This window comes from Enhydra lutris, unplaced genomic scaffold (assembly GCF_002288905.1).
Source record: "Enhydra lutris kenyoni isolate GAN:26980312 unplaced genomic scaffold, ASM228890v2 scaffoldscaffold20, whole genome shotgun sequence".
NCBI lineage: Eukaryota > Metazoa > Chordata > Mammalia > Carnivora > Mustelidae > Enhydra > Enhydra lutris.
Window position 1 is genome coordinate 1,505,069 of NW_019154104.1, and position 27,370 is coordinate 1,532,438.

General features: G+C 48.3%; 1 protein-coding gene across 2 annotated transcripts in view; it reads left to right on the plus strand.

Annotated features, from left to right (window-relative positions):
* Nucleotides 1-27,066, plus strand: part of LOC111148673 (RAD51 paralog B) — a 599,479-nt gene extending 572,413 nt beyond the window's left edge. For both annotated transcript variants that reach the window (XM_022505442.1, XM_022505443.1), the window contains one exon: nt 25,682-27,066. In XM_022505442.1, the coding sequence (XP_022361150.1) occupies nt 25,682-25,800 (119 nt within the window). In that variant the 3' untranslated portion in view covers nt 25,801-27,066. The remainder of the gene's footprint in view (nt 1-25,681) is intronic.
* Nucleotides 27,067-27,370: the final 304 nt, after the last annotated feature.

Consider the following 27,370-nt stretch of genomic DNA (forward strand, 5'->3'; position numbering starts at 1 on the left):
ATAGATGTTCATCCAAGCCGCATGCTGCAAGGACAAGACTGGGAACATTTTATCCAGCTGGAGCGAATCAGGGAAGGTATTCCTGGAGAGCAAACCATGTGCTGGGCATTGGAAGGCAGGGAGGGTTTTGGTAGACCTGGAAGAGGTCGGGGAGGCAGACTTTCCAGACTGTGGTCATTTGTCTCCCTTGAAGCGAGATGCATTTTGGGAACTTGTGGTCTTCAATAGAACATTTGTGAAAACCAAGCCGAGTTTTTGCGACTGATTAAATGTACATTTCCTATGAGTTCTTACTACATGAATTGACTAATTTCAAACATCGAGGGACTATTTGAGAAGTTGCGAAAGATGTTTTATTCTCTTAATTCTTAATTCTTTTATTCTTTTATTCTTAATTCGGTCTCTCTCCGCTTTCGCTGCCCACCAGGACAGAAAAGCTCAACAGTTCACACATTAAAACAGGGCACTCAGCAGTGTCTGAGAGAGGTACGAGGAAGTTGTCTAACCATCCCAAATGGCAAAGATTAGATGTCTTCCTCCTTGAGCCTATTTTTTGGACCCCAGGAAACCCTAAGATGGTGCTCTACACCCAGTGACTGACGAATCAGTCCCACGCTCTCCCGCTCCAAGTTTCAACAGGGCTTTTCACCGCACACCACGCTGCCAGGACAGGACCTACGTGCCGTTTTTGCATCTTGCCAGTATTTATTAAGTGTTGCTGCATGTCTGACATGCACTATATATGCATAAGCTTACCTGATCCTAACAGTCTCACCAAGTAGGACTTCACATCATTCCTCCTGCGCAGATGAGGAATGAGGCAAAAGTTCACTCTCTTGCTAGAAAGTGATGGAAGGTGGATTCGAACCCACTCAGTCATGCTTCTTCCTCTCTCACCCCTCACCCATGTAGTACTTCTGTTCACATCTGTGACAACTTCTTGTCATCTTCAGTTCACTAAAGTACTCAATGCCATACTGTGCACGGAATAGGAACTCCGTGGGTATTTTCCGAAGAATCACCAACAGCAACACCAATGGTTTGATCTTCCCCTGGGAGGAGAGGCTGCAGAAAGCCTGCGCAGTGTGCTGAGAATTTAGTAGAGACCCATTACTACTTCCTTCCCTTTCCACCATAATGAAAGATTAGGAGACGTGCTCAGGAAAGTTGCCCCAGGAAACGTTCACAAGAAAGAAGACACAGGTGGTTTTCGTGAGCTGAGAAGCGGCCAATCTGGTACCTCCCATGAGAGGTAGTGAGGTATCTTGTATTGACCTTGGACGCTACTCACTGATTTTTTTTTTTCTATCTGTGTGTGTACGTATACATTTACATGTCAAAGTCCAACTTTGTTTCCCTAATTGTGCTGACCTCCGAGCTACTCTGTAGATGTGCAGCAATCCTAGTGAGGATTCAGAAGTGGTCCCTGTCAGCCCACAGAGTAAACATTTCTGGACTAACCCAGAAGTGCTGACTCCTATGCATTGGGTCTTGTATGTTGTTAAGCAAGGTTACTGCTTAGGGACAGGATTTTTTTTTTTAAATTTAATTTTTTAAATTTATTTATTTGACAGACAGAGATCACAAGTAGGCAGAGAGGCAGGCAGAGAGAGAGTGGGGGGGGAAGCAGGCTCCCTGCTGAGCAGAGAGCCCAATGTGGGGCTCGATCCCAGGACCCTGAGACCATGACCTGAGCCAAAGGCAGAGGCTTTAACCCACAGAGCCACCCAGGCGCCCCTCAGGGACAGGATTTAAAAGATGATCTGGCAAAACTGGGAGAGCCAAGTGAGAACTCTGGAGATGGAGAATGAGGATTAGGTAAGGAGGAAATGGGGAATGAAGGCAAGAGCAAGTACAAAATATCAGATTCTGACCTTAAAAGTGTGATCTTAGATCCCCTTGGGAGTGTCTTTTATTTTTTTTATTTTTTTTATTTTTTTTGAGCTTTGGTTTCAATATTGTCACCATCACTTTCGTCCTATGGCTATGAACGTGTTTTCTTTATTCTACTACGGAATTCAACAGAGGCCTCTTTTGCTCAAATGGAAGGAGGGAGCCCATCGCAATCCTCAAAAAAATATCCTAATTGTGAGAGAAAGCACATTGTCGACCTCTCTGAATTTCAGTAACCACAGTGTTCAGATGGAGCCCAAGTTCTCCAGAAACTCCAAAGACATCTGGGAAGAGACTAGACCAATCAATACTGGGCATAAATCAGGATGGACTTGGTTTTGCTGCCTAAACAAACAAGCCCCAGAATCTTGGTGACTTAAAGTCTGTGTGTCTGAGAGACTCTCCCGGGATGCTGTCCTCCATGTGACAACTCAGTATTCCATTTCAGTATCATCATGTACTTCTACAATTGCCACAGTAGGGGAAGAGAGAGAAAGACTGTACACTGGCAATTAAGTGCTTTCCCCAAGAATTGACACATATCACTTCTGCTGTTATGGCCAAGCAGTCATGCATCCACACCCAGCTCCAAGGAGGTGGGAAACACAAACCTCCCCTGTATTTGGAAGGGAAGGAGAACTAGATATTAGTGAGCACTTGTGATGTCTGCCACATAATGCTGTAGCCAGTGAGCTGGCACATATCTCCTTCTTTCACACTCATCCCTTGCACATACCTTTCCTTGGATCACCCAGTATACACCAAAGACTTATGGGCTAGTGTTGGGGAAAGAAGACCAAATAGTTTTCTTAGCCCATTTTTAGTCTATAGGCAACCATTTTGAAAGAGAGGAGTAGCCACAGAAAACCACTTAACTCTGGGTACTTTTCCCTTGGAGCTATCAGACACTAGTAAACTTAGGAAAGGATAAGGGGTTAAAGGGAGCCATGGCCTGATTTCTGTAATACATCTAAGATGGAACAACTAATTTTGAGTTGCCCATAACCATCATGCTTTGTATGAAAGGGCTTCTGGAAACATGCCCTTTCTCCTCCATTCCTCCCCTTATTACCAGACATGATTCAAATTCCCTCTAAGCCCTGTGACTTTTCCAGAAAGCAGCTCTCCCAGCAGAGAGAGAGAGAGAGAGAGGAGAGGAGGGGGGGGAAAAAACTTTCCCTTATTATTCTTCCAATAATGAATTCCTGCTCTGAGTGGGCTGTTTCCATGTGTTTTCAGTCAAGTGCTGATGGCAGCCTTGCCGGGGGACATTTCCAACAGGCTGTGGACATAATAGATGAGGTCTCATATTGACAAGAGCTGCTCTCAGTTTTCCTTCCAGTTTAGCCCTCCTAAGCCCTGAAATTGGAGATGAGAAATGATTCACGAGATCCCACTGGTGAACCAACATGGCTGCTACACCTCTTTCTCCTTTTAACTAGGTAAAAAGTCATGGTTTCAAAGCTTTCCTCTAAGAGATTTGTAGACCTGGATCTTGGTAACTTAAAAAGGACTTAGCTTTCTAAGACCAGCCCACTTTTTGTAGATGCCAAGACTTCCTTTCTTCAGGATTCAAACATAGTCTTGGCCTACCCTGATACCATAAGAACAAAGGGAGAATTTAGGACACACTATTTCCTGTCTAAAACCTGATCTCAAATACACAAGATGCTTCCAAGTAAGCAGTGGCAGTAGCCATGTTTGCTAAGGGAATCAGCCTGCTCATTCTCCCCAAAGCAATGTCTTCGGATAATTCCATGTCAGCTTACCTTCACGGAACTGCTACAAATTATTAGTTATAGTTAGGCTCTCTTCATTGAGAAGAGTCTCAGTTACTTCAGGTAAAAAGGAACAGGTATTTTTAAGGGTATAAGTAGCCTGGAATTGGAAAGCCTTTAGGAGAAGAGGCAGCCCTGGGGATTTATTATCTCAGAGGCTCTGAGTCTCTGCTTCCCTTTGTATTTCTACCTGAAGCACTCATGTCCCAGCAGACATGCCCTATAGACAGTGGATCCTGCCTACTCAAAACTTCAGCTTGCATGTGGCCCATCCTGGGGTCTTGAGCTCCTCCTTATATACCTCAGCCTTTCAACTTCAGTTCCCATTGACTTCTTTCCTTGGTATTCTTAGTTAAAATTCCTAAGAGACAATCTCATTGGCTCAGGCTCATCTTATTGTTCTGTCTCAGAGAACATCATTGGTCACTAGCCAGCCAGCCAGCTGTGGGCTGAGGGATGAGCTGCAAGCATGTCTGCCCAAGTTGCAGAAGATGGGGCAAGGCAGCTTCCTTCAGAGGGTCTGTGAGGGGCTGAGGACATGATGGACCTTAGTGGGCTCTTTGAACCCTTACTGGGATCGCCACAGATACTCATTCTCCCTTGCTTCTTCATCCCCCCATCTCATCACTGTAGGCCTGCTCTCCAGGCACAGCCCGGGCTCCTATCACTGCTCACCCACCAACTCCTGATCCAGCATCCTGCCTCTCACCCTGTTGAAGTGTGCGATCACAGAGGTATAGGACTAGCAAGTGGGAAGGAAGAGCTCTTAAAATGTATTTGAGAATATAAGGAAGATTGGAGAAAGGCATGGAAGGAGGGATGGAAATAAAATCCTTTCTCAGCCAAAAAAAATCCCATTCCCACCATGGGACTCAGGTACCTTTCCTCTTTCTCTTGATCTTTGGAACAGTTTCCCTTTCCCCAAAAATCAAACATCAGCAGAAGCATGAGAAACTTCCATCAAGGGACCCAGATGGAGCAGAGCAGGAAGATAGTCTGGCTCTGCTAATCCCCCAGAGCTTTTTCTGACCCCTGCAAGGATCCCTAGTTCCCGTCTAAGACTTCTGCATTTCCCCAGGCCCCCACCCTCAGGCCTCATGGAGCCCTGGTCCCAGAGTCTTGAATATCCAGTCCTAAGCAATTTACTTTCAAAATATGGTTTAGAACACAAGTGAAGGAGTCTATGTAGATAAGGTCTTTGCCAGTCGTGTTCTCCCAGTATGCCCAAAGCTCTTCACTGGCAGTTTTCACAAATATCCCTGATATTTTTAGAGGACTGGTCGTGCGTGGCGTTGCCCTGTTTCATCTGAGTCAGAGAAATGTTGCATTGTGTGAATTCACACATCAAGGAAAGGACTGGGAGAGAACTGATTTACGACACTGGGCTTAGCCTTTTACTCAATAGAGACCATTACCTTTATACCATATCAGCTGGTTAAAAGGCCAACCCCAGACACCTACATTCAAATGTCAGCATCTCTGTATTCTTTTCAGTGGCTGTGAGGCTAGAAGTGAATTAGAGGCAAGTCTAAACAGCCCTGGATTTCCCTGCCCTTTCCTAAGCTCTGGGTATGTCAGTGTTGATTAAATCATTCGTCAAACCTTGTTCCAGCTTTTATCTACCGACCAAAAGTGCAGTTTCCCTAGAAGCCTATGATAATGGCGGGGAAGGTTGCTCCGATGGTGTTTCTAAACCTGCTGCTCTGGGATTCTAGAGCCAGTTCCTCTGGATGACATCCAGATCTCTGCTCATTCCATTTAGGATCTGAGGTTGAAATCTATTGCCATTGTCTGTCCCCTGGGATCTGAAAACCCATCTGGGGTTTGTCCAGCATCTCTCTCCAATACCACCGTCCAACTCCACAGTCATTACCATTCTAACAGCTTGAAAGCTGTTGCAGAGATGGAGCAGAAGCCAGTTTGGCTTTCTCCCAGTCCTCGAGGCCCTTCTGGGGTTAATCAGCAACCACCTATCTTTGTGTTAATAACATAAGCCTTTCTAACGAGAACACCTGGAGGAAACCCATAGGAAACCTTAGGATGAAGCCAATTTTGCAGTAATTATTCTGACCATCACTGTCTAAGCTGGACTCAGACTGTCCAGGAAAAAAACCAATTTGTTAAAATCAGCCAACTAGCTGGACGGACTTGTGCCTCCCAATGTTCCTTAAGCCATCCTAGGTTTTACTAATACTTTCCATGTCCACATCTCAGCTCCAGAGTCCCCTTATGCTGTGCACTCAGGCAGCTTCTCCCTATTTCAGGTACACAAGGTTTAGTGAAATGTCCTGAGTGCATCTTACTGACAGAATTCTTTAGTGACATCTTCCCATACTCTCCCCACCCTCCCAGCCCATCCCAATGGTTGTGTTTACACCGCTGGAGAAATAGCAGACCTTCTTAACTGGGATTGCTGACGACTTCTCTTAGTAACTAGTCCAAATGGCTTTGGGTGTCGGGTGATTAGTCTGTGCAGGGGAAAAGGACTAAGGGCTGAGGAGGTGGAAGGGAAGGTGGGGGACACATGAAAAATGGTTTCCTGCTCTATTAGTCTGCTAAGGCTGCCATTACAGAATACCACACAAAATAGCTTAAAGAACAGAAATTTATTTTATCACACTTCTGGAGACTGGAAGTCTAAGATCAAGGTGCCATTCGGTTTGGTTTCTCCTGAGTCCGCTCTCCCCACAGTGACCTCCCATGGTTCCTCATATGTGTGGGCTCTGAGTGTCTCTTCCTCTTCTTATGACACCAGTCTTCTTGGATTAAGATCCCGCTCTTATGACTTCATTTAATCCTAATTGCCTCCCTTTAAAGGCCCATCTCCAAGCACAGTCTATTGGGGGTTAAGACGTCAACATATGAATTTGGTATTGGTAGTGGGGGACGACAATGTTCAGTCCATATGAGCTGCCATAACTTTTCCTCAACAGATCATCTCCCATCCTCTGACGCTGCCCTTCTGGGCAGGAGAAGAGTAGATACTGGTCAGGAAATTGCAGATGGGACTCTGTACAGTCAGTTTGAGAATGGCTGAGCTAGGTAGGGAGGGTGGCTAAGGTAGGCAGAGCAAAAAGATGGACGTTTGGATACATGAAGAGATGGTTGGATAGATAGACAGATGGATGAATCTATGACTTAGGCAGTGTGTTGATGCCACCAGGATGGACATTACGGTCTACTTCTTTGGGGGTGTAGATTTTTACAGTGCAGGGATTGCAACCTCAAATGCTCACGTTAGGTAACAGAGTTGCAAGAAGAGGCCAGGTGCAATAATAGGGAATAGTGGGGAATGGGCAAATTGGAAAGACCGTGCTCTGCCTACAGGGGCCATGTATACTAAGTTCCAGCCAATTACCATGTTGTGGGATGCCAGCCTAACGTTGTCAGTATGTCTGATTTTTCAAGAGAGCAAGAAATCTGCATTTTCCGATGAAATATTTCTTTAAATACATTTTTAAATTATAGCAATTAATTCAAACATTGTAAAATACTGGATGGGCCAAATCAGCACATTTCCAGTCTGAGTAAAGCTTGGACGTTGTCAGATTTCCACTCTTGGACCATTAGAAAGACATCTGTCATGCCGTCAAGTGAGGATGGAGGCGTTTAAGAGTTCTAGCTCATGAGTACGCTGCCTGGGCTCGTATTCCAGCCCACTACTTAGTTTTGCAATCTTGAGCAGCTTACACATGGGACTCCAAGTTGTTGTAATGATAAAATTAGTTAATACCTGTGGATGCCTAGAACAGTGCCGGGTGCCTAGAACAGTGGCTGCTGCCCCAGTAAGAAAGCAGCAACAGAGCCAGCATTTTTTTTCTTTAATTTCTTTTCAGCGTAACAGTATTCATTGTTTTTGCACCACACCCAGTGCTCCATGCAATACGTGCCCTCCCTAATACCCACCACCTGCTTCCCCCAACCTCCCACCCCCCGCCCCTTCAAAACCCTCAGGTTGTTTTTTGGAGTCCATACTCTCTCATGGCTCACCTCCCCCTCCAATTTCCCTCAACTCCCTTCTCCTCTCCATCTCTCCATGTCCTCCATGTTATTTGTTATGCTCCACAAATAAGTGAAACCATCTGATAATTGACTCTCTCTGTTTGACTTGTTTCACTCAGCATAATCTCTTCCAGTCCCATCCATGTTGCTACAAAAGTTGGGTATTCATCCTTTCTGATGGAGGCATAATACTCCATAGTGTATATGGACTGCATCTTCCTTATCCATTTGTCCGTTGAAGGGCATCTGGCGACCATGGCCATTGCTGCTATAAACATTGGGGTACAGATGGCCCTTCTTTTCACTACATCTGTATCTTTGGGGTAAATACCCAGTAGTGCAATTGCAAAGGCAAAGGAAACAAAAGCGAAAATGAACTTTTGGGACTTCATCAAGATCAAAAGCTTCTGCACAGCAAAGGAAACAGTCAACAAAACAAAGAGGCAACCCATGGAATGGGAGAAGATCTTTGCAAATGACAGTACAAACAAAAGGTTGATATCCAGGATCTATAAAGAACTCCTCAAACTCAACACACACAAAACAGATAATCATATCAAAAAATGGGCAGAAGATATGAACAGACACTTCTCCAATGAAGACATACAAGTGGCTATCAGACACATGAAAAAATGTTCATCATCACTAGCCATCAGGGAGATTCAAATGAAAACCACATTGAGATACCACCTTACACCAGTTAGAATGGCCAAAATTAGCAAGACAGGAAACAACATGTGTTGGAAAGGATGTGGAGAAAGGGGAACCCTCTTGCACTGTTGGTGGGAATGCAAGCTGGTGCAGCCACTTTGGAGAACAGTGTGGAGATTCCTCAAGAAATTAAAAATAGAGCTTCCCTATGACCCTGCAACTGCAGAGCCAGCATTATTAGCTAGTGTCACCAAATCTTTTGTTTCCTCATCTGGAAAATGGGAACAACACTTGCCTTACCTATCCCCCAGAGAAAAAGAAGAAAATATATGAAAGGGCTTACAGATGTAGACACATTGCCAAGAAGTACACCATGCACTTCTTCTGTTACTGTACCTGTAAGTAAGGCTCAGCCTTGCCCAGTGCTGGGCTGGGAATCGCTATGAAGAGGAGGATAGCATTAACTAGAATCAGTTTCTTTCTCTTCCAAGGATTATTTGGCTGTTTTGCTATTAGCATTTTGTAAGTCTTTCTTTTATTATTATGAAAAGTTAAAGCATTCAGGAAAGTAGAGAAAATAGCATACTGAACACTCAAGTACCCTTATCTAGACTTAATCATGGTTGCCATTTGCCTTATTCATTTCATCTTGGTGAGTGTTCCTTTCAGGGGTGGAATGAGGGAGTATGGAAATGGGAATGGATCGAGGCACCAGTGATACTGAATGGGAGAGATGGAAAAGTGTGGGGCTTTACCTACCTCATGGATGCCTTATTTTTACAAGAAATCAAGACCCAGTCAGATGTAGGTGGTTCCCCTTTGGATGGGACCCCTGAAAAGGGATTTTTGTGCGGGATCAAGTTTGCTATAGATCATACATTGTTACCACCTTAAAGTGATATAAACTGGGACATGAATTCTTATATTATTTATAAGGCTATCACTTATTGTTATTTCTAAGGTTTCAATTTTTTTCAAACAAGAATGTGTTCATGTATTGGTCATGAAGTTGAAAATTAAAAATGTTTAGAGGCCTTCCATGTGGAAATGTCTCTGTCATAAAGAATTCAGGAGTTGAAACTGTGGGAGATCTGAGAGAAGCCTAGTGAAATCAGTGATAAAAAGAAATGTTGCCTGCTAAAAATGAAAAGTTTTAGGAGCAGAAACACTCAGATTCAAAGAAAGTATATGCCAATTATAGGGGGTCCTTTCTGTTAAAGCATTTAAAAGAGTTTCTAAGACATATTGCCCCATTTCTCAGCATTAGCTTTTACTGCATTTGAATGAGAAGGCTTCTCCCTATGGAAAGGATGTCTTACAAATGTGAAAGCAACTAAACTTTGCTTTAAAATTCCATTATTCAGACCCTTCATTAATTTAAGCTGACATTCCTTCTCAATCGGGGCTAATCATCAAAGCTTTATTGTATTGAGAACCTTGAATTCAGCAACAAAGAGTGTGGGTTTGGAAGGACACGCAGGGAGGGGGAGGGCGGAGAGCTCACAAGGCCCAAAGAACAGGAGGGGAGGGGAGGAAGGCAGCAGGAGGGAGGGTGACCGGGAAAGACTAGAGTCATGGGAGGCAGAGGGAGGGCAGAGGAGTTAGAAGAGCGGCAATGCACTGAGGGCGGGGTGGGGGGTGTAGACAGTGGACAGAAGGGGAGAGAGGCTTGGAGAGACTATTCTGGGAAGCTGCCCCTTGAGCCTCTGCTTATCATCCTGTGACTTTGCCCTCACAAAGCTTCTCCAGAGTAAGGGTAAAAAGGGAGACAAGGAATAGAGAAAGAGAAAGGCTTTCCTTTTCTTCCTTTATCCAGGTGCCTCTTGAATCTTCTGTCATGTACCCTGGCCAGCAACAGGGTGCCTGGCAGGAAGTCTGCCCCCCCACCAAGGCCTGGGGTCACGGTCACGTCTGGCCCAGACCTCCAACAGGGCTCTCTCTTCCTTTCTGGCATGATTTACCGTGGGATACATGTTGTGCGATGTACTAGGTGGAGTGTATTGGGTTCATTGTTAAAGCATAAGGCAGGGAAGGGGCTTTTGAAATGTAAGGACATCACAAACTTTTCTTGAGCATCTGTGATTTATAACTAGAGTAAAATAAGATTTGTAAAGGTGAACTTTAAACCCTAAGGGACAACTGAGTTTTTTAATGTGTAACTTTAGTAAATAAAACACCAATTCTGAAAAACCAAGTAAAACGTGGGTGGTCTTCTGTCTGCACTGAGGCAGTTCTCAAGGACACGAGAGACAGGCAGACAGTGGAGTGACAGCAATCCATCCAAGACCAAGTCATGAGAGGCCACAGGTCTTCAATCCCCAGCCCACCACATTCCAGCTGTGTGCTCTCAGAGGACCCCTGTAACCCCCCTGAGTCATACTTTCCCAATGTGTAAAATGGGCATAGATGTAATCTGCCCAGTCTTTGCTCCAAGAGGCCATGGGAATGACCGTGTAGATAAATGGGTGATTTTCCAACCTTCACCGGTGGCCTGAACCTGGGTTAATGCAGTGACCCATTCCGTAGTTGTAAGACTTAAATTAGATCATGCTATTCCTCTGCTCAAATCTCTGAAGTGGCTCCCTTTTACTCAGACTGAAAGCAGAGTCTCTCCACTGTCCCTTAGAACCCAATGTGCCCACCAGCACCTGCCATCCCATCTCCTGTCGCTCCCCCTTATTCACCAGCTATGCTCACCTGTTCTCTTTGCTTTTCCTCTCATCATCAAACACGCCTCCCCTCATGGACTTTATACTTCAAACTCCTTGTGGGATCCTGTTCCCCCCGGACAGTCCCATAGCTGATGCCCTCACCTCCATTCCCAGATAGCGGCATGACTCCCTTACCTCTAACTTTTTTGCCAAAATGTCACCTCTCCATAAGACCTCCCTTGTTTAAATTGCAGCCCACACCCCTTACCCCATCCTGTTCTATGTTTCCTCTCCCAAAGCACGCATCACCGTGCAACATAATAAATAACTCAGTATGTCTACCCATCCCTGTGTGTCTTCCCTGCTACAGTATAAGCTCTGGAGGCCAGGCATCGCCTACTTGCTCACTGAGTACCCTAAAGCAGCAGACCAGGGTCACACACATCAAGGACACTCAGTAAATAGTTGGCTTTTTCTTAGGGGTCTGGGCTATAAAACCAATCGAAGAAGGACTGCTCTAGTCGTAGGGAATATGAATTCAAAATCTTTCCCACCATCCCTACAGGATCTCCATGGAATAACTTGCTCCAAGGAAAAATTTGAAAACTGCTGACTTTTGTTCTGACATAGAAAGCCAGTTTGAAGCTACAAAGTGCTGTGTCATGTCAGGCCCAAGGGCCTGGCAAAACCGTTTGCACACAGCAGATGCCCAGATGGTAGAGTGGAAAGGGTCTGGGAGGAGGGGGTGAAGATCCCAGGACTAGATCCTTGCTGTCATTCAAGTCTCAGCTCCACCATCACTACTCAGCAAAGTCTTGCCTGTCCGCCTTCTCTTCATCCCACACAGGATGACTGTAATCATCTTGGGCTGGAAAACACGGATAAGGACTTTGTTGATCAGCTACTATATGCTAGGCAGGGTCTGCACCCAGTTCACTACACAAGTGATCTCGGGAATCTGTCAGCCCTTTCACCATGGTCTCTCCAGTATCTGACACCAGGCCTGGCACATATAAGGTGCTCAATAAATGCTTACTTGTTTCACTAACAGCCCTCTGAGGCCGGTACCATTAACCCCATCCTACAAGTGAGGGGCCAAAGTTCAGGTTAGGTAGCTTGTTTAATGTCAGTCAACTAGTGAGTGGCAGAGGAAGGATTTCAGTTCTACTCAAACAGTCCCTCTGGTTCTGAGCGAGAATTCGGGTTAGACCAAGCCCCTTGAGCTTCCTCAACCAGATCTATCTCCTGGCCACACCAGGAGATGAGAGAAAGAGTATTTCTTTTCTTCCTGGCTTTCTCTTCTCCACCTGGGCTCACCTTCTCCCTTTGTTCAGTTACCACCCAGAGGGCTCTCCTGCCACCTTTTGATGAATGAGCCTTATCGTTCCCACCCTCCCCACCTGAGTAACCCCAGAGTTAGCAGCAGTTCATCTTGAATCACAAATCAAGTTCTGAAAGACATTGCAATTTTGTGCTCGAGGTCTCTCTAGAATTCAAATTCTTCAGGAAGGTCGTTTGCTGATGAGTGGAGTGATGGATTCCTCAAGTCTCTCCCTTTAAGAAATATCTGGATGTGTCTGCTGGTTTCCCCCTGCCCCCTCCCAAACGGGCCCTTGTTAGTTCATTTAATGTAGCTAGAATTCCCCCCGAGGAACTGCCCCCAACTCAGTTTTCACTCTGGCCACCTAACTAAGGAAAAGCTCTGATCATGTTGTCTCCACATAAACAGAAATCATTTCTAACCGGCATGTCCATTGTGCCTTCCATATACCCACTCCAAGCTGTGATTTTCTTTCTTAGCCCTTCTTGGCAAATGCCAACTATTTACACCACACAGGGCAAAGCAACTTAGTATATGGCCAGACCTATTTTATCTGAAAGGCAGTCTTTGAATCCCCAGTTCCCAGAACATCAGCCCCTCCATAAACTGATGCATCTCCATAAATCCGATGTTTTATGCCAGATTAAAATGTCTCTTGGAAACTTTTGAGTTTATTTCAGAGCTGCTTTAGAGACAACGATGAGCTATAGATGTTATGCAGGTTTTCATTTTCTGGGTGCTTTTTATTTCATCTAGAGCCAACAGTGACCTTTAGAATCTGCTACTCCCTCTCAGATACTCTTTCTGTAGGCTTTATGTTCAAAGACTCTAGGTCGGACAGGCTCAGGGTTGAGTTGAGTGTTGGAAACGACCAATTCCACCAGTGTTGCTCTATTAGTAAAAGGCTGGCATAGTTCTCCAGTTGTGTGGGACCACCCTGTGTCCTGGAGGACATCTGTCCTTCCTGCCTCATCCACAGAATATGACATGTGTCCCCCCAGGGCCTGGAAGAACCAGGGGTACCTGTAGCAATATTCCAACTACCCCTGATTGAAAGCGCCAGTGACCATATCTCTGAAAGATGGTGAACTGGGGGCAGATAACATTAAGTTCCGCCGTTGGTCAGGGAGGTGAGCCTAACCCCAGAAGCTTCTCCCCTTCCAGCATAAGTGGCTTCCTACTCTTGTTGCCTTCAATGACCTCTGTTTGCTTTCAAATCTGGTCTTGATACATATTATTTTATTTTTTAAAGATTTTATTTATTTGACAGAGAGAGCAGAAACAGGGGGAGTAGCAGAGGGAGGAGAAGCAGACTCTCCACTGAGTAGGGACCCTGATGCAGGGCTTAATCCCAGGCCCCTGGGATCATGACCTGAGCTGAAGGCAAAGGCTTAACTAGCTGAGCCACGCAGGTGCCTGATGAATATTATTTTAAACTCTGATTTCTCCCATATAAAACTGGGCAGTAGGAGGGAGAGGAGGAACTACCCTCCTAAAAAGGGTTCTGTTCTCCAGGATGACTTTGGACTCTTTTGTCAAGTTCATGACTGAGAGAGTTCACCAGATATAAGTTCCCAAGCCCAGCAATCAGAGTCTGGGGTAAAAGAGACAGAAAGAGGGACAGAGACACACGGAATCACCAGGACCCAAATATGGGGCTGTGACCGATGTGTCTTCTCCCACAACTATACCCCACATCAGTTCTGACTTGTTTGTAGATCCCTGAGTTTCGCTTCTCTCCCACCCCACAATTTCTAGAAATGTTAACAGCTTCTGCAAGGTGAATGGCCCAAGTCAGGATTTTCCAGTAGGCAGGGACCCCGTAACTGCCCAGACCCTGCAAGAGCATGACTATCCCTAAGGAACCATTCTCCAGAGAGGCTGTCAGAGGGATCCGAGGGTCTGCTCCTCCTGTCCTGCTCCTTACTTCTCTCTGGGACATGATCAACTGCGCATGCCAAGGCCCCAGCTCCAGGGCTGTCCCATCCAGCCCTGCCTCCCGCCTGGCGGGCCGGCGGTCTTGCTGGGGCCGTGCTCTGTGCGGCTTCAGCATATCCTGTTTGTTCAGTCCCCTTTGTCTCCCGCTGGAGCAACAGGGAGAAAGGATTCCTCCGAGCCCCTTGGATTTGGGCTTTGAAATCAGATCCTGGCACACCTGATTACACTCAATAGCTGGAAATGGTAAGGATGTCCGATGGGCAGAGGGCTCTTGTTCTAAGCTCTGCACACCAGGAAGGCAGGGGCTGGGTCTCCTCCTCAGGACCACTCCGGAGGGGGCAGGATGCGCTGGCAGGAAAAGCAAACAGTGTAGCTGAAGGGAAATTCACTTGAAAAAGAACTTGGGGCAGTGTCCATCAAGGGGCATATAAGCTGTCCCTGAGGACACAAAATGGGGCTTAGACTCGTTCCTCTCTCTTCCCACTTCCCTAGATGGGAAACAGTCAGTTCCAGTAACTGCACGCCCCAGGGCTGGGAGGGTCAAGCTCTCTGGCCTGCTTTTTCTGTGGAGGTGTTGCCTGGGAGACCTTGGCAAAGGGAGTAACAAAACAGCAGCTTTCGTGCCCCCGCAGTGGGAAGCTCCGAAGCTCGAGGCTTGCAAGGGCTCCTGAGCAGCAGCGGGCCACGGGCTTTCCCACAGAGATCGAAAGTCGTTGAGACAATTTCATCCGTACAAAAAGGCATAAGGAGTTTCCCTGCACCAACACCCAGCTTAAGAAATGAAAGGTCACCAATCCAGTTAAAGCCTCCGGGGTCCTCCCGGAACCCATCCTCTTCCCCACCTCTCCAACGACAACCTCTCAGTCACTCCCAGCCTTTCCTGCATGTTCCAGAGATGCATGCGGCCCTCTTCCTGGGAATCACACACCAACTTCCCCAGATATGCCAAGCAGCTGCCGTGCTTCCTTGCCTGTAGGCGGGTCCCCTGTCTCAATCTTCCTACAATTCTGGGCTCAGATGTTACCAACCCCGGGGGCGCGTTCCCTATCACCTTGGGCACTGATTCCGGGGGCTCCGGACTGAGCATGCGCATTAGGCCACGCTGCCCGCAGTGCGGGCGCCCACTTCCACACGGGGCTGCCAGTGCAGTCAGGACAGGCACTGGGCCCCTCTGACTACTCCAGCCAGCGGCCCGGATGAATGACAGCTCAGTTATCAGACTTCCAACGTTCTATCCCTTAATATGGGGAAGTCCCCATGGCCCCAGTTCCTTTGATAGGCGTTTTTCACCTTATAGTCCCAAATCTTCTCTGTTCTGGAAACACAAAATGAGAAGGTCCCTTCCTATTCCTTAAATGAGGTTGGAACAAATACAATGGGAGCATGAACTTTCTTCCCCCATAACTTCAACAAACAAGAGTTTCGAAGAGAACCCTGGGTGGGCTTCACGCAGGCCTTGATCCTCTTTTTCTAGGTATCTTGTCCCTTGGGTTCTTCACCTTCCTAGCCTGTAGAAATTCCTAAAGACAGGGAAATACACAAACCTCTTACTCTTGCTTAGAAAATCCATGTTGCCACCACAGAAACAAAATATTGGGAAATAGCAGTCTGGCAGTTAAGGTGTTCTCACCCACACCCATTGTTCTCTGCTCAGACATTTGGTTGCTGCTGTGTAGACTCAGCTCTAGCCACAGAATTTCAGAGGATGTGCCTCAGAAGGAGGATCAAGAACAAGCTTGACAGTAATCTGCCCCAGAAGCCAATCTGGTGTTCCGGCGCTGAGAGCGGGCCCACAGATGTGCCCAAGAAGGGAGGACATGTGAAGTGAGTGTGAGACAAGGGGCTGGTGGTGTGTGCATAGAGCACAAAAGTCAGATTTTTCTTTCACTCGGCTTTTTTTTTTTTTTTTTACATTTGAATTCTTTATCAAGGTGAAATTCACCTAACACAAAACATGTTCAAGTATAAACAATTCAGGGTCAAGTAGTACCTTCACAATGTTAAGCAACCACCACCAGTATCTAACATTTTTATCACCCCGAAAGGAAACCCCATGGGCATCAGTCAGTGCTCCCCAATCCCCACCCCCTGCACCTCCTCTCAACTCCTAGAAACTACCAATCACCACTCTGTCGCTATGGATTTACCTATTCTGGAGAGTTCTAGTAAATAAAAACATACAGTATGTGACCTTTTGGGTCTGGCTTCTTTCACTCGAATATTTCTGAGGTTCATCCATCTTGTAGCATAGTTCAATACTACACTTCTTTCCTGGCTGACTAATATTCCACTGTGTGGACATACCACATTTTGCTCATCCATTCATCCACTGGTGGCTATTTGGGCTGTTTGCTCCTTTTGGCTATCTGAATAGTGCTACTATGAGCTTGCATGCATGTGTACCTATTTGAGGAACTCTTTTCAATTCTTTGGGGATATACACAAGAGTAGACTGGCAGGGTCATAGAGTAAATCTATATTTAACTCTCTGAAGAGCTGTCATACTGTTTTCCTCAATGGCTGAATGATTTTGCATGCCACCAGCAATGTAGAAGCACAGGTCAGATTTTGTCCTTATGGGAGTCACAACTGCCCCATTCTCAAAAGACTGTTGGATCATAATGACTCTCCACCTTGAGCTGAAATTCTGTTAGTATGTGATCCAGTGTTTGGAGCTTCCATATTTATGAAGGCTGAACTCTACACATGCCACCCATTACCATCAGTGAGTCAGAAAGAGGAGGAACACCTTTACAGAGAAAGAGACAAAAGCAAAGTTATTCATAGTAACTGTGGAGTTGAAAGGCCAGGCCATCCGCAGACCCTCACTGAACTGGACTGGTCAGAAGAAACAGGCATAGAGCTGGTTTCTTTCCTGAAACCACTTGGAAGGAGTCAAGGCCTGTGTTAAATCTATATATAAATATCATTTGATTGGAAGAATAAAAAATACTGCTGTATGATAATCTTTCTTCTCTCACAGTCTGATAGCTGAAGCATTAGCAATTTGGAAAGAAGGACCTTCCTGAGAGAGAGGCTTGGAAGCCCTGGGACAGTGTCCTTTCTGTTAGACATGGATCTTTATGGCCAAACATGGGCTAAAGAAGGAAATAGAGCAGGGGGGCAGCTCTCAGAGCATGGCCCTGAGAAGGGAGGATGGCCAGAGGAGGCTTTTAAGAAAAGAGAGGGGTAGGGTTCTCCTGGGTGTGTTCTCTGAGTATAAGGCGTTAGGAGGAGGGCAAGAAGAAGGGAAGAAGGGGAAAGATATGAGCACTGGGAGAATTCATGCTTCCAGTGGGCTCGGCAGGAACGAGACTCAACACACTGTTCAAAGTAGGTCTTCGCAGCTCCCTCATAAACCTTTAGAGGCATAGCAGACTTTGCAACGCCACTGTATCTGGCTAAGAGCAAGAAGCCCTGGGACACAGTTCTGACTTAAATGCTGCCCTAGAACACAGATACTTCTCAGTTCTTCACAGGCCAAGAGGAACTTGTCTTCACTCCCCTCCAGGAAACAAAGAACCAACAGCCAGATTACCTTTCGAAGATGGACCACGCCTCTTTCTTGGGACCAAGTGGAGAACCAGTCATGTCAACATGGGCATGAGTGAGCCTTGTCACCAGCCACAAGTGAAAGCTTTTGTCTTGACCCTTGAGTCATAATCCAATGGGACATTTTGCAGAGCAGATGGATGTGGTGGGCTAGATGGCAGCCCCAGAAGATGTGTCTACATCCCAACCCTTGAAACTTGTGAATGTGACTGTCTTTGGAATAGGGTCTTTACAGATGTAATTAAGTTAAAGACCTTGAGATAAGATCATCCTGGATTACCCAGGTGGGCTCTAACTCCAATGACAAGTGTCCTCATAAGAGACACGCAAAGGGAGAGACACAGGAAAAAGAGGCCATTTGAGCACAGAGGTGGAGACTGGAATCATGCAGCCCCAAGCTGAGGAATGGTTGGAGCCACCGGACAGAGGAAGCAGGGACATGTTCTCCTCGAGAGCCTTTGAGGGGAGCATGGCCCTGCTGACATCTTGGTTTTGGACTTCTGGCTTCCAAAGCTGTGGTGGACTAAATTTCTGTTGTTTTCTGACACCGGGTTGGTGACAATTTGTTGCGGCCACTTTAGGAAACTAATACGATGGGGCTGCAGGAAGAGATGATGTGACAGGAAAGAGAGAGAATCTAGAAAACCATGCCCAGTGCCCAGATTTGCTGCTGGAGTCTGAGGCAAACTTTGTCAACTCTGGGCTGCAGGTCTGTTTCCTCCTGAGATCCTTGTGGATTCACCCCTTATGGCTGAGAGCGGGGCCCACAGCTCACTTGAGGATGCTACTCAGGATCTGAGGAGGTCAGGTCAGAGCCTCACACTATTTGAAATGGTGGTTAATAGTAGTGACCATATTCTATAGAACCTTTAATACCAACTATGTGATTTATATACATTATCTCATTTGATTCTCAAAACAATTCGACGAGGTTGGTATTCTCATCCGCATCTTACAGATGAGTAATCTGAGGCTCTGAGAGGTCACATAGCCTGTTCAAGGTCATCTGGGGAACGATGGCGACACCAGACCTGTGCTGAATCCACAGCATTACAGAAGATTCCAGACTCACGAAGACGGTTGTTCGGGTGCCCCTCAGTGCCCAGCTGGCTAATGAGAATGGTTTGTTTATTTTCTAAATATTAGCGCCATTGACAGTACAATTTGGGTGAGGATCTGGTTAGATCCTGCTAATAGCAGATAGACGGCAAAACATCCACATTCCAGGAAAATCTAGTACCAACTGATACTGATCAAGATATTCTCAGCCCCCAGGCTCCCAGCCTTTCTCCCGCCTCAGCCATGGGCCCAGGGTGTTGGGCGGCGGAATGAAACCCCTGCTCAAGGGGCCTCTCCCTTGTGACCCGTGTGAGACGCTGGACAGTCCACAAACAGCCCATTCAGCTAACTCCCCTGCCCACAACCACCACCACCAGGAAAAGAGAGAGGAAGCTGGTTGGAGAGCAAGGCTCTGCTCGAACCCGTCCGTCTGCCCAGGACGGACACTGGGGCCCTGTCTCTGGCAGGATGGACTTGGGCAGGCCCGACACCTGGAGTCTTGTGCCTTTCCCGGAGTCCCGGAGTTTGGGAGAGATCTGCACTCATCTCCCTGTGGCTGCTGCTTCGGCTGGGGCGGGGTTAGCAGGACAGCTTCTTCCCGGGCCTTCCAGCGTCCTGAGTTGGAGGCAGTGCAGGAGCAGGGAGGTGACCCAAGGGCCTGCCAGATTTCCTCCCACGCAGACCTCGGTACAAGATAAAGTCAGGCGAGGCTGTGCCACAGGACAACAGCATAATAAATCCCCTCCGGCCTCCTCCTGGCCTCATTGTTCTAGGGCCACAGTTGTTTTGAGTATGATCAAAAGGAAGGAAGAGCACTGTGCTATCAGGCTGGGGAAGAAGGATGCTCTCCTGACCGCTCCTGTTGCCCTTGGCCGCCCTCATTTTAAATATGAGGAAACCGAAGGGCAACGTGCAGCCTAACCCCTCACACAGGGAGGCTCAGTGTGCCGCTCTGAGGCCCCCTGGACCTCTGGTGAGGCGGCAATCCTGCCCAGACTCACTGACAGCCACCTGGGTCACCCAGGCCTTGTCCTTTCACCCTGGGCAGGGGGCTGGGAGGTCCAGGCTCAGGGTCAGCGGCAGGGGTGGGAAGCGCGCTGGAAGTGGGCCCTGGAGTGGCCGCTCAGCTGTTGTTTACCCCTTGGGCTGAGAACCAAGGCCAGAAGGCCACAGCCATTGGAAATAATAGGCCCTAAAAGGAACTTCCCGAATTTGGCTGGCCTGGTGCCTGCGGCTCAAGACAGCGAATAGCTTGAGTTCTTGGGAAGCTGGCATCTGCGGGCCTCGCGGCCTCTCCAACATGTAGCCAGGTCCAGACATGGGCGCAGGTGGCGCACATCTCAGTCCCCACAGCTGGATTCCTGAGGGGAGCTGGGGCAGAAAGCTACGGGGGCCTTGGGGTGGGAAGGGCGGAGCTGAGCGTTCCTCCCGAACGCTGCGGGCTGAGGGAGTCCTTTGCCTCTCTCCAACGGCTGCCCTGCCCGACGCCCAGAGTCTGATTCACCAGGTGCCCAGCTGCGGTGGCCCGGTCACCTTTGTCTGGGCTGGAGGCCACGTCTGAGCCATCAAAGGCGCCTCAATGGGGGAGGATGTCAATGTGCTTCCTCAACCAGAAAGGTGGTTTGAGTTCGGCCAAAGCAGCCCAAGCAAACAAGCAGAAGCCTGTCAATGGAAGGATGGGGGCTGCTGGGAGATCACAGGACAGCAAACTGAGAACCATTATCAGTCTCGTCCCAGCCTGAAGGAGGGAGAGCCTTTGAAGACACAGACAGGCTGAACAGAACTTTCCACCTGAGAGGCACTGGAGATGGGAGGTCAGGCTGCACACAGCCCCCAGGAGAACTGATCAAAGCCTGCTGCAGGCGGTGGGCGGGGGCGGGAGGAGTGGGGGGGGCGGTACACAGCTGCAGCCCTGCTTCCCCCCCACCCCACCCCACGGGCCGCCCAGGGCTTTCTGGAGGCAAGAGGCTGCCCTTGCAGGGGCCTGTGGGAAAACCCAGCACTGGGGCACGGTGCGGCCAGCCCCCCAGTGCTGCTGGGCTGGGGGAACTAACCCCCACAGTGGTCCTGAAAAGAACAGGGAGGGAATCAAAGCCCAGGGCAAATGCTAGGACCACACACCTGATGAGTGCCTACCTTTCGGGGTAACAATAACTCCTGGCTTCCCTAGCACACTTCTGAAAGAGCAAACAGACTGAACAGGCCACCTCCAAGCTCCGTGCTCTTGGCAATCTGGGGGACACCCAGCCCCTCTGAAGCTCAAGTTCCTACGTGTTGGCCTCTCAGTGCCTATTCACGGCTTCCTTGTGTCCACTCTCCTCCCTGGCAACCTGAGAAACAGCGAGAAGCCTCATTCAGGGCATGACAGGGTCCCATGTGGACACCTTTAGTACACTTCTCTCAGACTGTACGGTGGTATCTGCCAGGGAACATTCTAGGGTCATCCTCCGTGTTGTTTCCGGGAAGTGAGGGAATCTGTGAAAAGGCTCTGCCTTGAGTGCTGTGTTGGTGCTGCCTGGACTGGACAACCTCAGCCCACCCTGATGGCCTCGTGCCCCTCCCCCCTGCCTGCAGCTCACCTTCCCAGGAGACCGTGAAGTGGGTGCAGCAGAGCAAAGCCATTTCCACTGTGCTCTCCGTCTCAAAGGGATGGGAAAGTTCTTTTCTTCTCCTTCCTGGGAATGGGTTTGAAGGGAGGGTGGAGGGGGATACTAATGTGGAGGCCTGGGAGGTATTTATGTAGAGGGGGAATGTGTCGAGGAAATGGGTTGTCCAGCAGTGCTGGGGAGAACTGAGAAGAGAACTTTCCAGAACTGCTGGTTTAACCAGCTGGCATTCTTTCCAAAATGGATGAACAGGGACTAGACAGAGGGCCTCAGGGTAGACTAGACAGAAATGAAGGTAGAGGCGTTTCCTCTCCCACTTCTCCAGAGACCAGATCCTAAAGAGAGGGTGGGCGGCTGGAAATGACTGACCTGCCACCCATTACCCGCTGTGAGATATATATCTTTTTATTACTTTGCCTGGAGAGATGGATAGGATTATCTCCATTTTACAGGTGATGAAACAGAGATTCCAAGAAGTGACCAAGGCTCTCCAAGGACCACACAGAGCTGCCAAGCTGGAGCTCAGTCCTCAGGAGGCCTGGCTCCAAAGTTCACAACCTTCCCCCTCTTCCCAGGCCTGCCCTGCCTCTCGGGGCTCAGCATATGTTAGTAGATGCTTCGTAAATATTTGTTAAATTGAACCGAACTGAGCAGCTGAACACACGCAGGCCGCTTTCACCCTGACTGAGAGGAATCCTTTGAGGGTCTGGGTTATGGAAAGAAATTCTCTGAGGCACCAAATAAAATCCTTCTCTGAGGTGCAAGGAGGCCTTTTTTGAAATTAATACCTAGTAAAGTTTACACAGACCCCCAAAAGGAAAAACAGAAGGGAACTGGAACAATAAAAAAGCAGAGTAGGTAGATAATAAAACTTAAGAGTGTTGTCTTTCATCCAGGAAGCACAAAGCATTCACAGGCTCTAATTACATCTTCATCCCCACGGCCCTCTCTGAAGTCGGTAGGCGCATGCTCACAGGGCCCCTCATTTTAGGCGCGGATGGATTGGGGGACTGAAAGCTCTCGCAGTTCTCCGCAAGGTAAAGGGAACATGACCTCATTCCCCAAACCTGTATTGGGTGCCACCTCCAGCTGCGCGTCCCGGCTCAGCAAATAAAACTAAGTTTTCTGAGGGGTTCAGAGGGTTGGGGGTGGGAGTTGAGAAGGTCTAGGAATGAGGGAGGCGAAGCTGAGGGCTTCTACCTCACCTCGGCCTGCACACAGTATAAATCCCCCTCTGTTTACCGGCATGCATGTTCCTTCATTCAGGCGCGTGTTCACTGTGTACGTCAGTGGGCTCTAACATGCCAGACAGCCCCTCTGATGATGCAGACAGGAAGGTGATGTCTGGACTGACACGCACCCGGAAGCTCTGGGGGGAAATTGCTCCTGGTGGGTATTGGATGTTGTGGCTCAGACAACTGGAGGTGGGTAAGGGGACTTAATTGCAAAGGAATAATTTTTTTTTTCTGGTTCATGTCCAATCATGTCATTTCTAGACTTTAATAATATAATAATAATAATTGCACATGGCTTTTTAATGGTTCTCCACTGCCGAATAGCATCAGGCACAAATTCCTTCACTAGACCCTGAAGCCCTTTCATAGTATGACTCCATCTGGGACCCCGGTCTTACCTCTTGCTGTTCTTCTAGCTTCTGTGCAGTGATCCCCAATTTGTGAGCTGCAGACCTGTGCTCAGGGGTGAAGAGTTTTAGCAAGGGGTCTGTAACTCTCTACACCGCATCAAATATGGGCTACAACCCAAATCAATAGTATGTAAAAGGCTAACTTGAAAGGTTGTCAGATGCCTACCCGCTCTTTGTCATTGTGTGTCCTTGGGTACTAAAGTTCAACAACTCTCACAGGAAAGGGTTTGCTTTATGGTAATGGTTTTCAAACTGGGGTCCACGGAAACCCCCCCCCCCCCAAGAGTCCCTGAAGTAGAGCTGGGGGAAGGATCAGGATGGAGCCAGAGTAGATGGGACCACCCTCCACCCCCACCACGTCGTTCACACACACACAACAAACTCATCCCCTCCCCTTGTAACCATAGCATCTGCTTTTTTCACTTTTGCACACCGGGACTTCTGGTAAGTTACAGGCAGTGGCCAAGGACAAAGTACACAGACTTCTAGACAGCAGAGTGGAGCAGTGTGAAAGCGGTCGCAGCCCCCTGCATGCCTACCAACAAGTGAACGGCAGTCTCTAAAGGATGCGAGGGACGGCATGCCCCCTGTCCCGACCCGCTGAGACTCCTGGCCGGTTCGCTTCTTAGATACATGACATCCGTCTGGCTCTTGGACGCACCAGATGAAGTCGTACAGTAGCCGGTCCTGTTGTTGATGCAGACAGTGTCCCCTCTGTCCATGCAGTGCGACACTTCCCACTGTTCAGGGAGGGGATGGGAGTCCTCTACATACCAGCTCTTCTTATCCCTCAGCGTTTCCACAGGGGAGTGGTCCCTCGGGGCCTCTTTTCATCTCCTTGAGTTTCTACCCAGATTAGTCTTCGCTCATGTGGCTGTGGCCTCCCACCCAGGCCTTGTGCTCAGGTCGCTTGGGCGGGCCTAGGACACTGGGATCCGTAAGAGGAAGGCAGAGCAGGACCCTGAGAGAGGACTTGCTGAAGGTCTTCAGCTGAGCCTCCATCCTCTCAGCCTGGTTTCAGATGGAATAGCACATAAAGAAACGCCCTAAACAACCCAGAACGGTGCTCATTAGTGTGTGAGACCAAGGCAGGAGACCCAGAGGGATGCCTCTAACCCTGCTTTTCACTCTGCCATCCATGCATACTTTTAAAAGCCACCTTCCTGGGGCGCCTGGGTGGCTCAGTGGGTTAAGCCTCTGCCTTCAGCCCAGGTCATGATCTCAGGGTCCTGGGATTGAGCCCCACATCAGGCTCTCTGCTTGGCAGGGAGCCTGCTTCCCCCTTTCTCTCTGCCTGCCTCTCTGCCTACTTGTGATCTCTCTCTCTGTCAAATAAATAAATAAAATCTTTAAAAAAAAAAAAAAAAGCTGCCTTCCCAACACTCTGACTTGGGGCAAATGCTAAAGAGGTTCATCTCTTTGACATGAATGCCCCGTTAGAGGCAATGGAGAAACAATAGCAAAGCAGACCCAGACCTGTCACAGCTATGACTGAACCAGTTGGAATGTGGCTCCGTGTGTGTGTGTGAGTGCGTGTGTGTGTGTACACACATGCACGTGTGCGCCCTTCAGGCTGTAACTATGGCTCCGGGTTCCTGTGTGCTGGGCATAGGCTGAGGGGGGCAAAAAGCCTGGATGCTTGAATTTATACGTGGAGGTAGTGGGGACCTATGGGAAATTTAGAGAACAGGAGTGTGTGGGTGTATGCGCACAGACGTCTGTCCGTGTGTGTTGGAGGCAATGGGAAATTCTGTGTCTGAGTAGGTGCACACATATGATGCGTGTGCACACATTCAAGTGTGCGAAGGGGAAGCTGAAAGAAAGTTTCAAGAGTTTATGAAAATCTTCAGAAGAATATCTTGGCAACTTCCCATGCCACAGGTTGGTGCACATTCGATGCTTGTGAAGTTCATTTCCTGTACTAATTACCAGCCCTGGTTTATACAGGACACAAAATATAATTTTGCAAAAACTCCAGGCATCAGAGGTGAGTTGAGGGACAGAGTACTTTGAGAGGGTGGGGGAGCAGATGCAGGGGAGCCACTGCCCTGTGTCTTTTAAAGGACCAGAGAAGCTAGAGATCTAATTGCAAAATTCCATCCTTCGTCACTCCAAAACCACTTTAGTGCCCGATCTGCTCCTCCAATAGCAGCTGGACATTTCCGCATGTGTTATGTGTTTTTAAACTTGTTGTTCCACTCGGAGCTTTCATTTGTGAGCCCGGCCCCAGGAAGTGTTTATGAGCTTTTTCACTCTGCTTTCTTCTGACTCACTTTTGTGTGGTGGCACAGAAGGGGAGAGCTTGACTTAAGCACTCTGCTCTTGTATGAGGGCCCCAGATCGTACAGGGTCCTCGGACTGGCAGCCCCAGTGACGTTGGGGACCTTGACCCAATGCCACCATGATGTGCCTGTGAGCAGACATTGCTGAACACTTCAGTACGGGGAGAAACCACACTCTATAAACAAACTCCTTGGCATGCAACCTCCTCAGCATCTACCTCACCAATATATTCATCCATGTGACACCCAGATCATAATAAATGCTCAGCAGCTGCTAATTAACCATGTCTCATTCTCTTCCAGTCAAGGGACAGGAAGCCATGATCAGAGTCAACGGAGCCACCGTTGTTCTTCAACATAGTATGGTACCTCGCTGGATCAGTTGCCCTGAACACACATGGGTTCCTGGTGCACCTGTGTGAGGGTCATGAGCCTTTGTTCTTCCTGTAGTCTCCACTCAAGGAAGGAGTAGCACAATCTCCTGGCTGTCGGGTACCATGGAAGAGAGCCCAAACCTATCAAGCATCCAAGTCTAGACACAACACAGCTCTGAGGATCACACCCGCAACCTTTGGTGCTGGTGGAAGGAAAGAGTACCAGTCAGGGAGTGTGTTAGGAGGCTCCCTGGGAGGTAGAAGCGAGAGGAGCCATTCCTTGTCCTCTAACAGGCCAAGGTCTAAGCCCTGCTTCAGGCTGTTTCTGAGCGTGGGGCTCCCATGGTGGTGGGACCCAAAGATGCCAATGGGATCACTTCCCAGGCTTTTGCTTTGTGGAGTTTGCTTTGTATTTCATCCCTGCTCGGTGAGCCTTCCTCCATCGCCCTTAAGCAATTCACACAAAATCTCATCACTAGAAAGACAGGGACCCAGGACTCCTCAGTGAATTCTGAAACTCCTTTGCCTAAAGTTCAGGAAGAAGCTTGCCAAAGAAAAAAGACCTTGAGGCAGCAGTGGAATAGGAGACAATGAGGTATAGATCGTTATCTTTCATAGGACCTCTCGGCTTCTGTTTGCTGGGGACCCTTACATAGAGTTAACCTTCTATGCAAGCTAGTGTAGACCTCTGTTGACCTGTGATTCTGATCAAGGGCCAACAGAGCCACCTCCCAGAGTGCTCCAGACAACTGTGATCACAGCCTGGGACTTGTCCTTCCTTGGCTGGAAGGGTCTCCCCCTGGAGCCAGGCCTAGCCCTGGAGGAAATGGGCTCCTGTAGGAAGTGACTTGCACTTGCCCCTCCTGCTCCAAAGCAGCAGCTTCCTGGGCACCATCCATTTGCTGCCAAGACTAGGCCCTGGGAGGATGCTGATTTTTTAGGCTTCCCTGCCCGGCCCCACAATAACCCCAACAATTGCTTTGCCCCAACAGCCTTGGAAGGGGGCCTGGTTGCATTTCCAGCCAGTAACTTCGGCATCAGGTTTTCTTATAGAGGAGTTTGCTTTTAGGGAAGGGTGGGGTTCCTCTCCTCTGTCCTCCCCAAGAATCCCATGTACCCTCCATCACTGTGCGTGTCATAGAATCATAATACACCCCTTCCTTGAGTCTTCCTCTGCTAGCCTGGAGGTCCCTGAAGGCCAAGGGCCATCTTATAAGCACACTGGAGCATGTGGGGCAGCCTGGGGTTCTGACTGGGTGAAAGTCATCAAAGGCCTACACTGAGTACCCCCAACACTCACCAGCCACTGGGCCTTGGATAAAGGCACTTTTCAAGGGGTCTGGCCCGATTCTTATCCCCATCCACTGAGATTCAGTGCTACACACCTTTACCTAAAAAATGGAGGGATATTTTTCTGACCCTCTCACTGGATTATTTATAGACCCATACATGAAAACTTTGCAAATGGCCAGTACAACACATGTAAGGAGTAGTCTCATGTTAAAGCCCCCCAGCTCCTTTCATCACCATCATCTGATGGACGGAGGCCTGGCTCTTCCTAACAGTGCTGTTTCCCATGTGACCTTCCGCGAGTTGCTTTATCTGTGAAGCCGAAGTG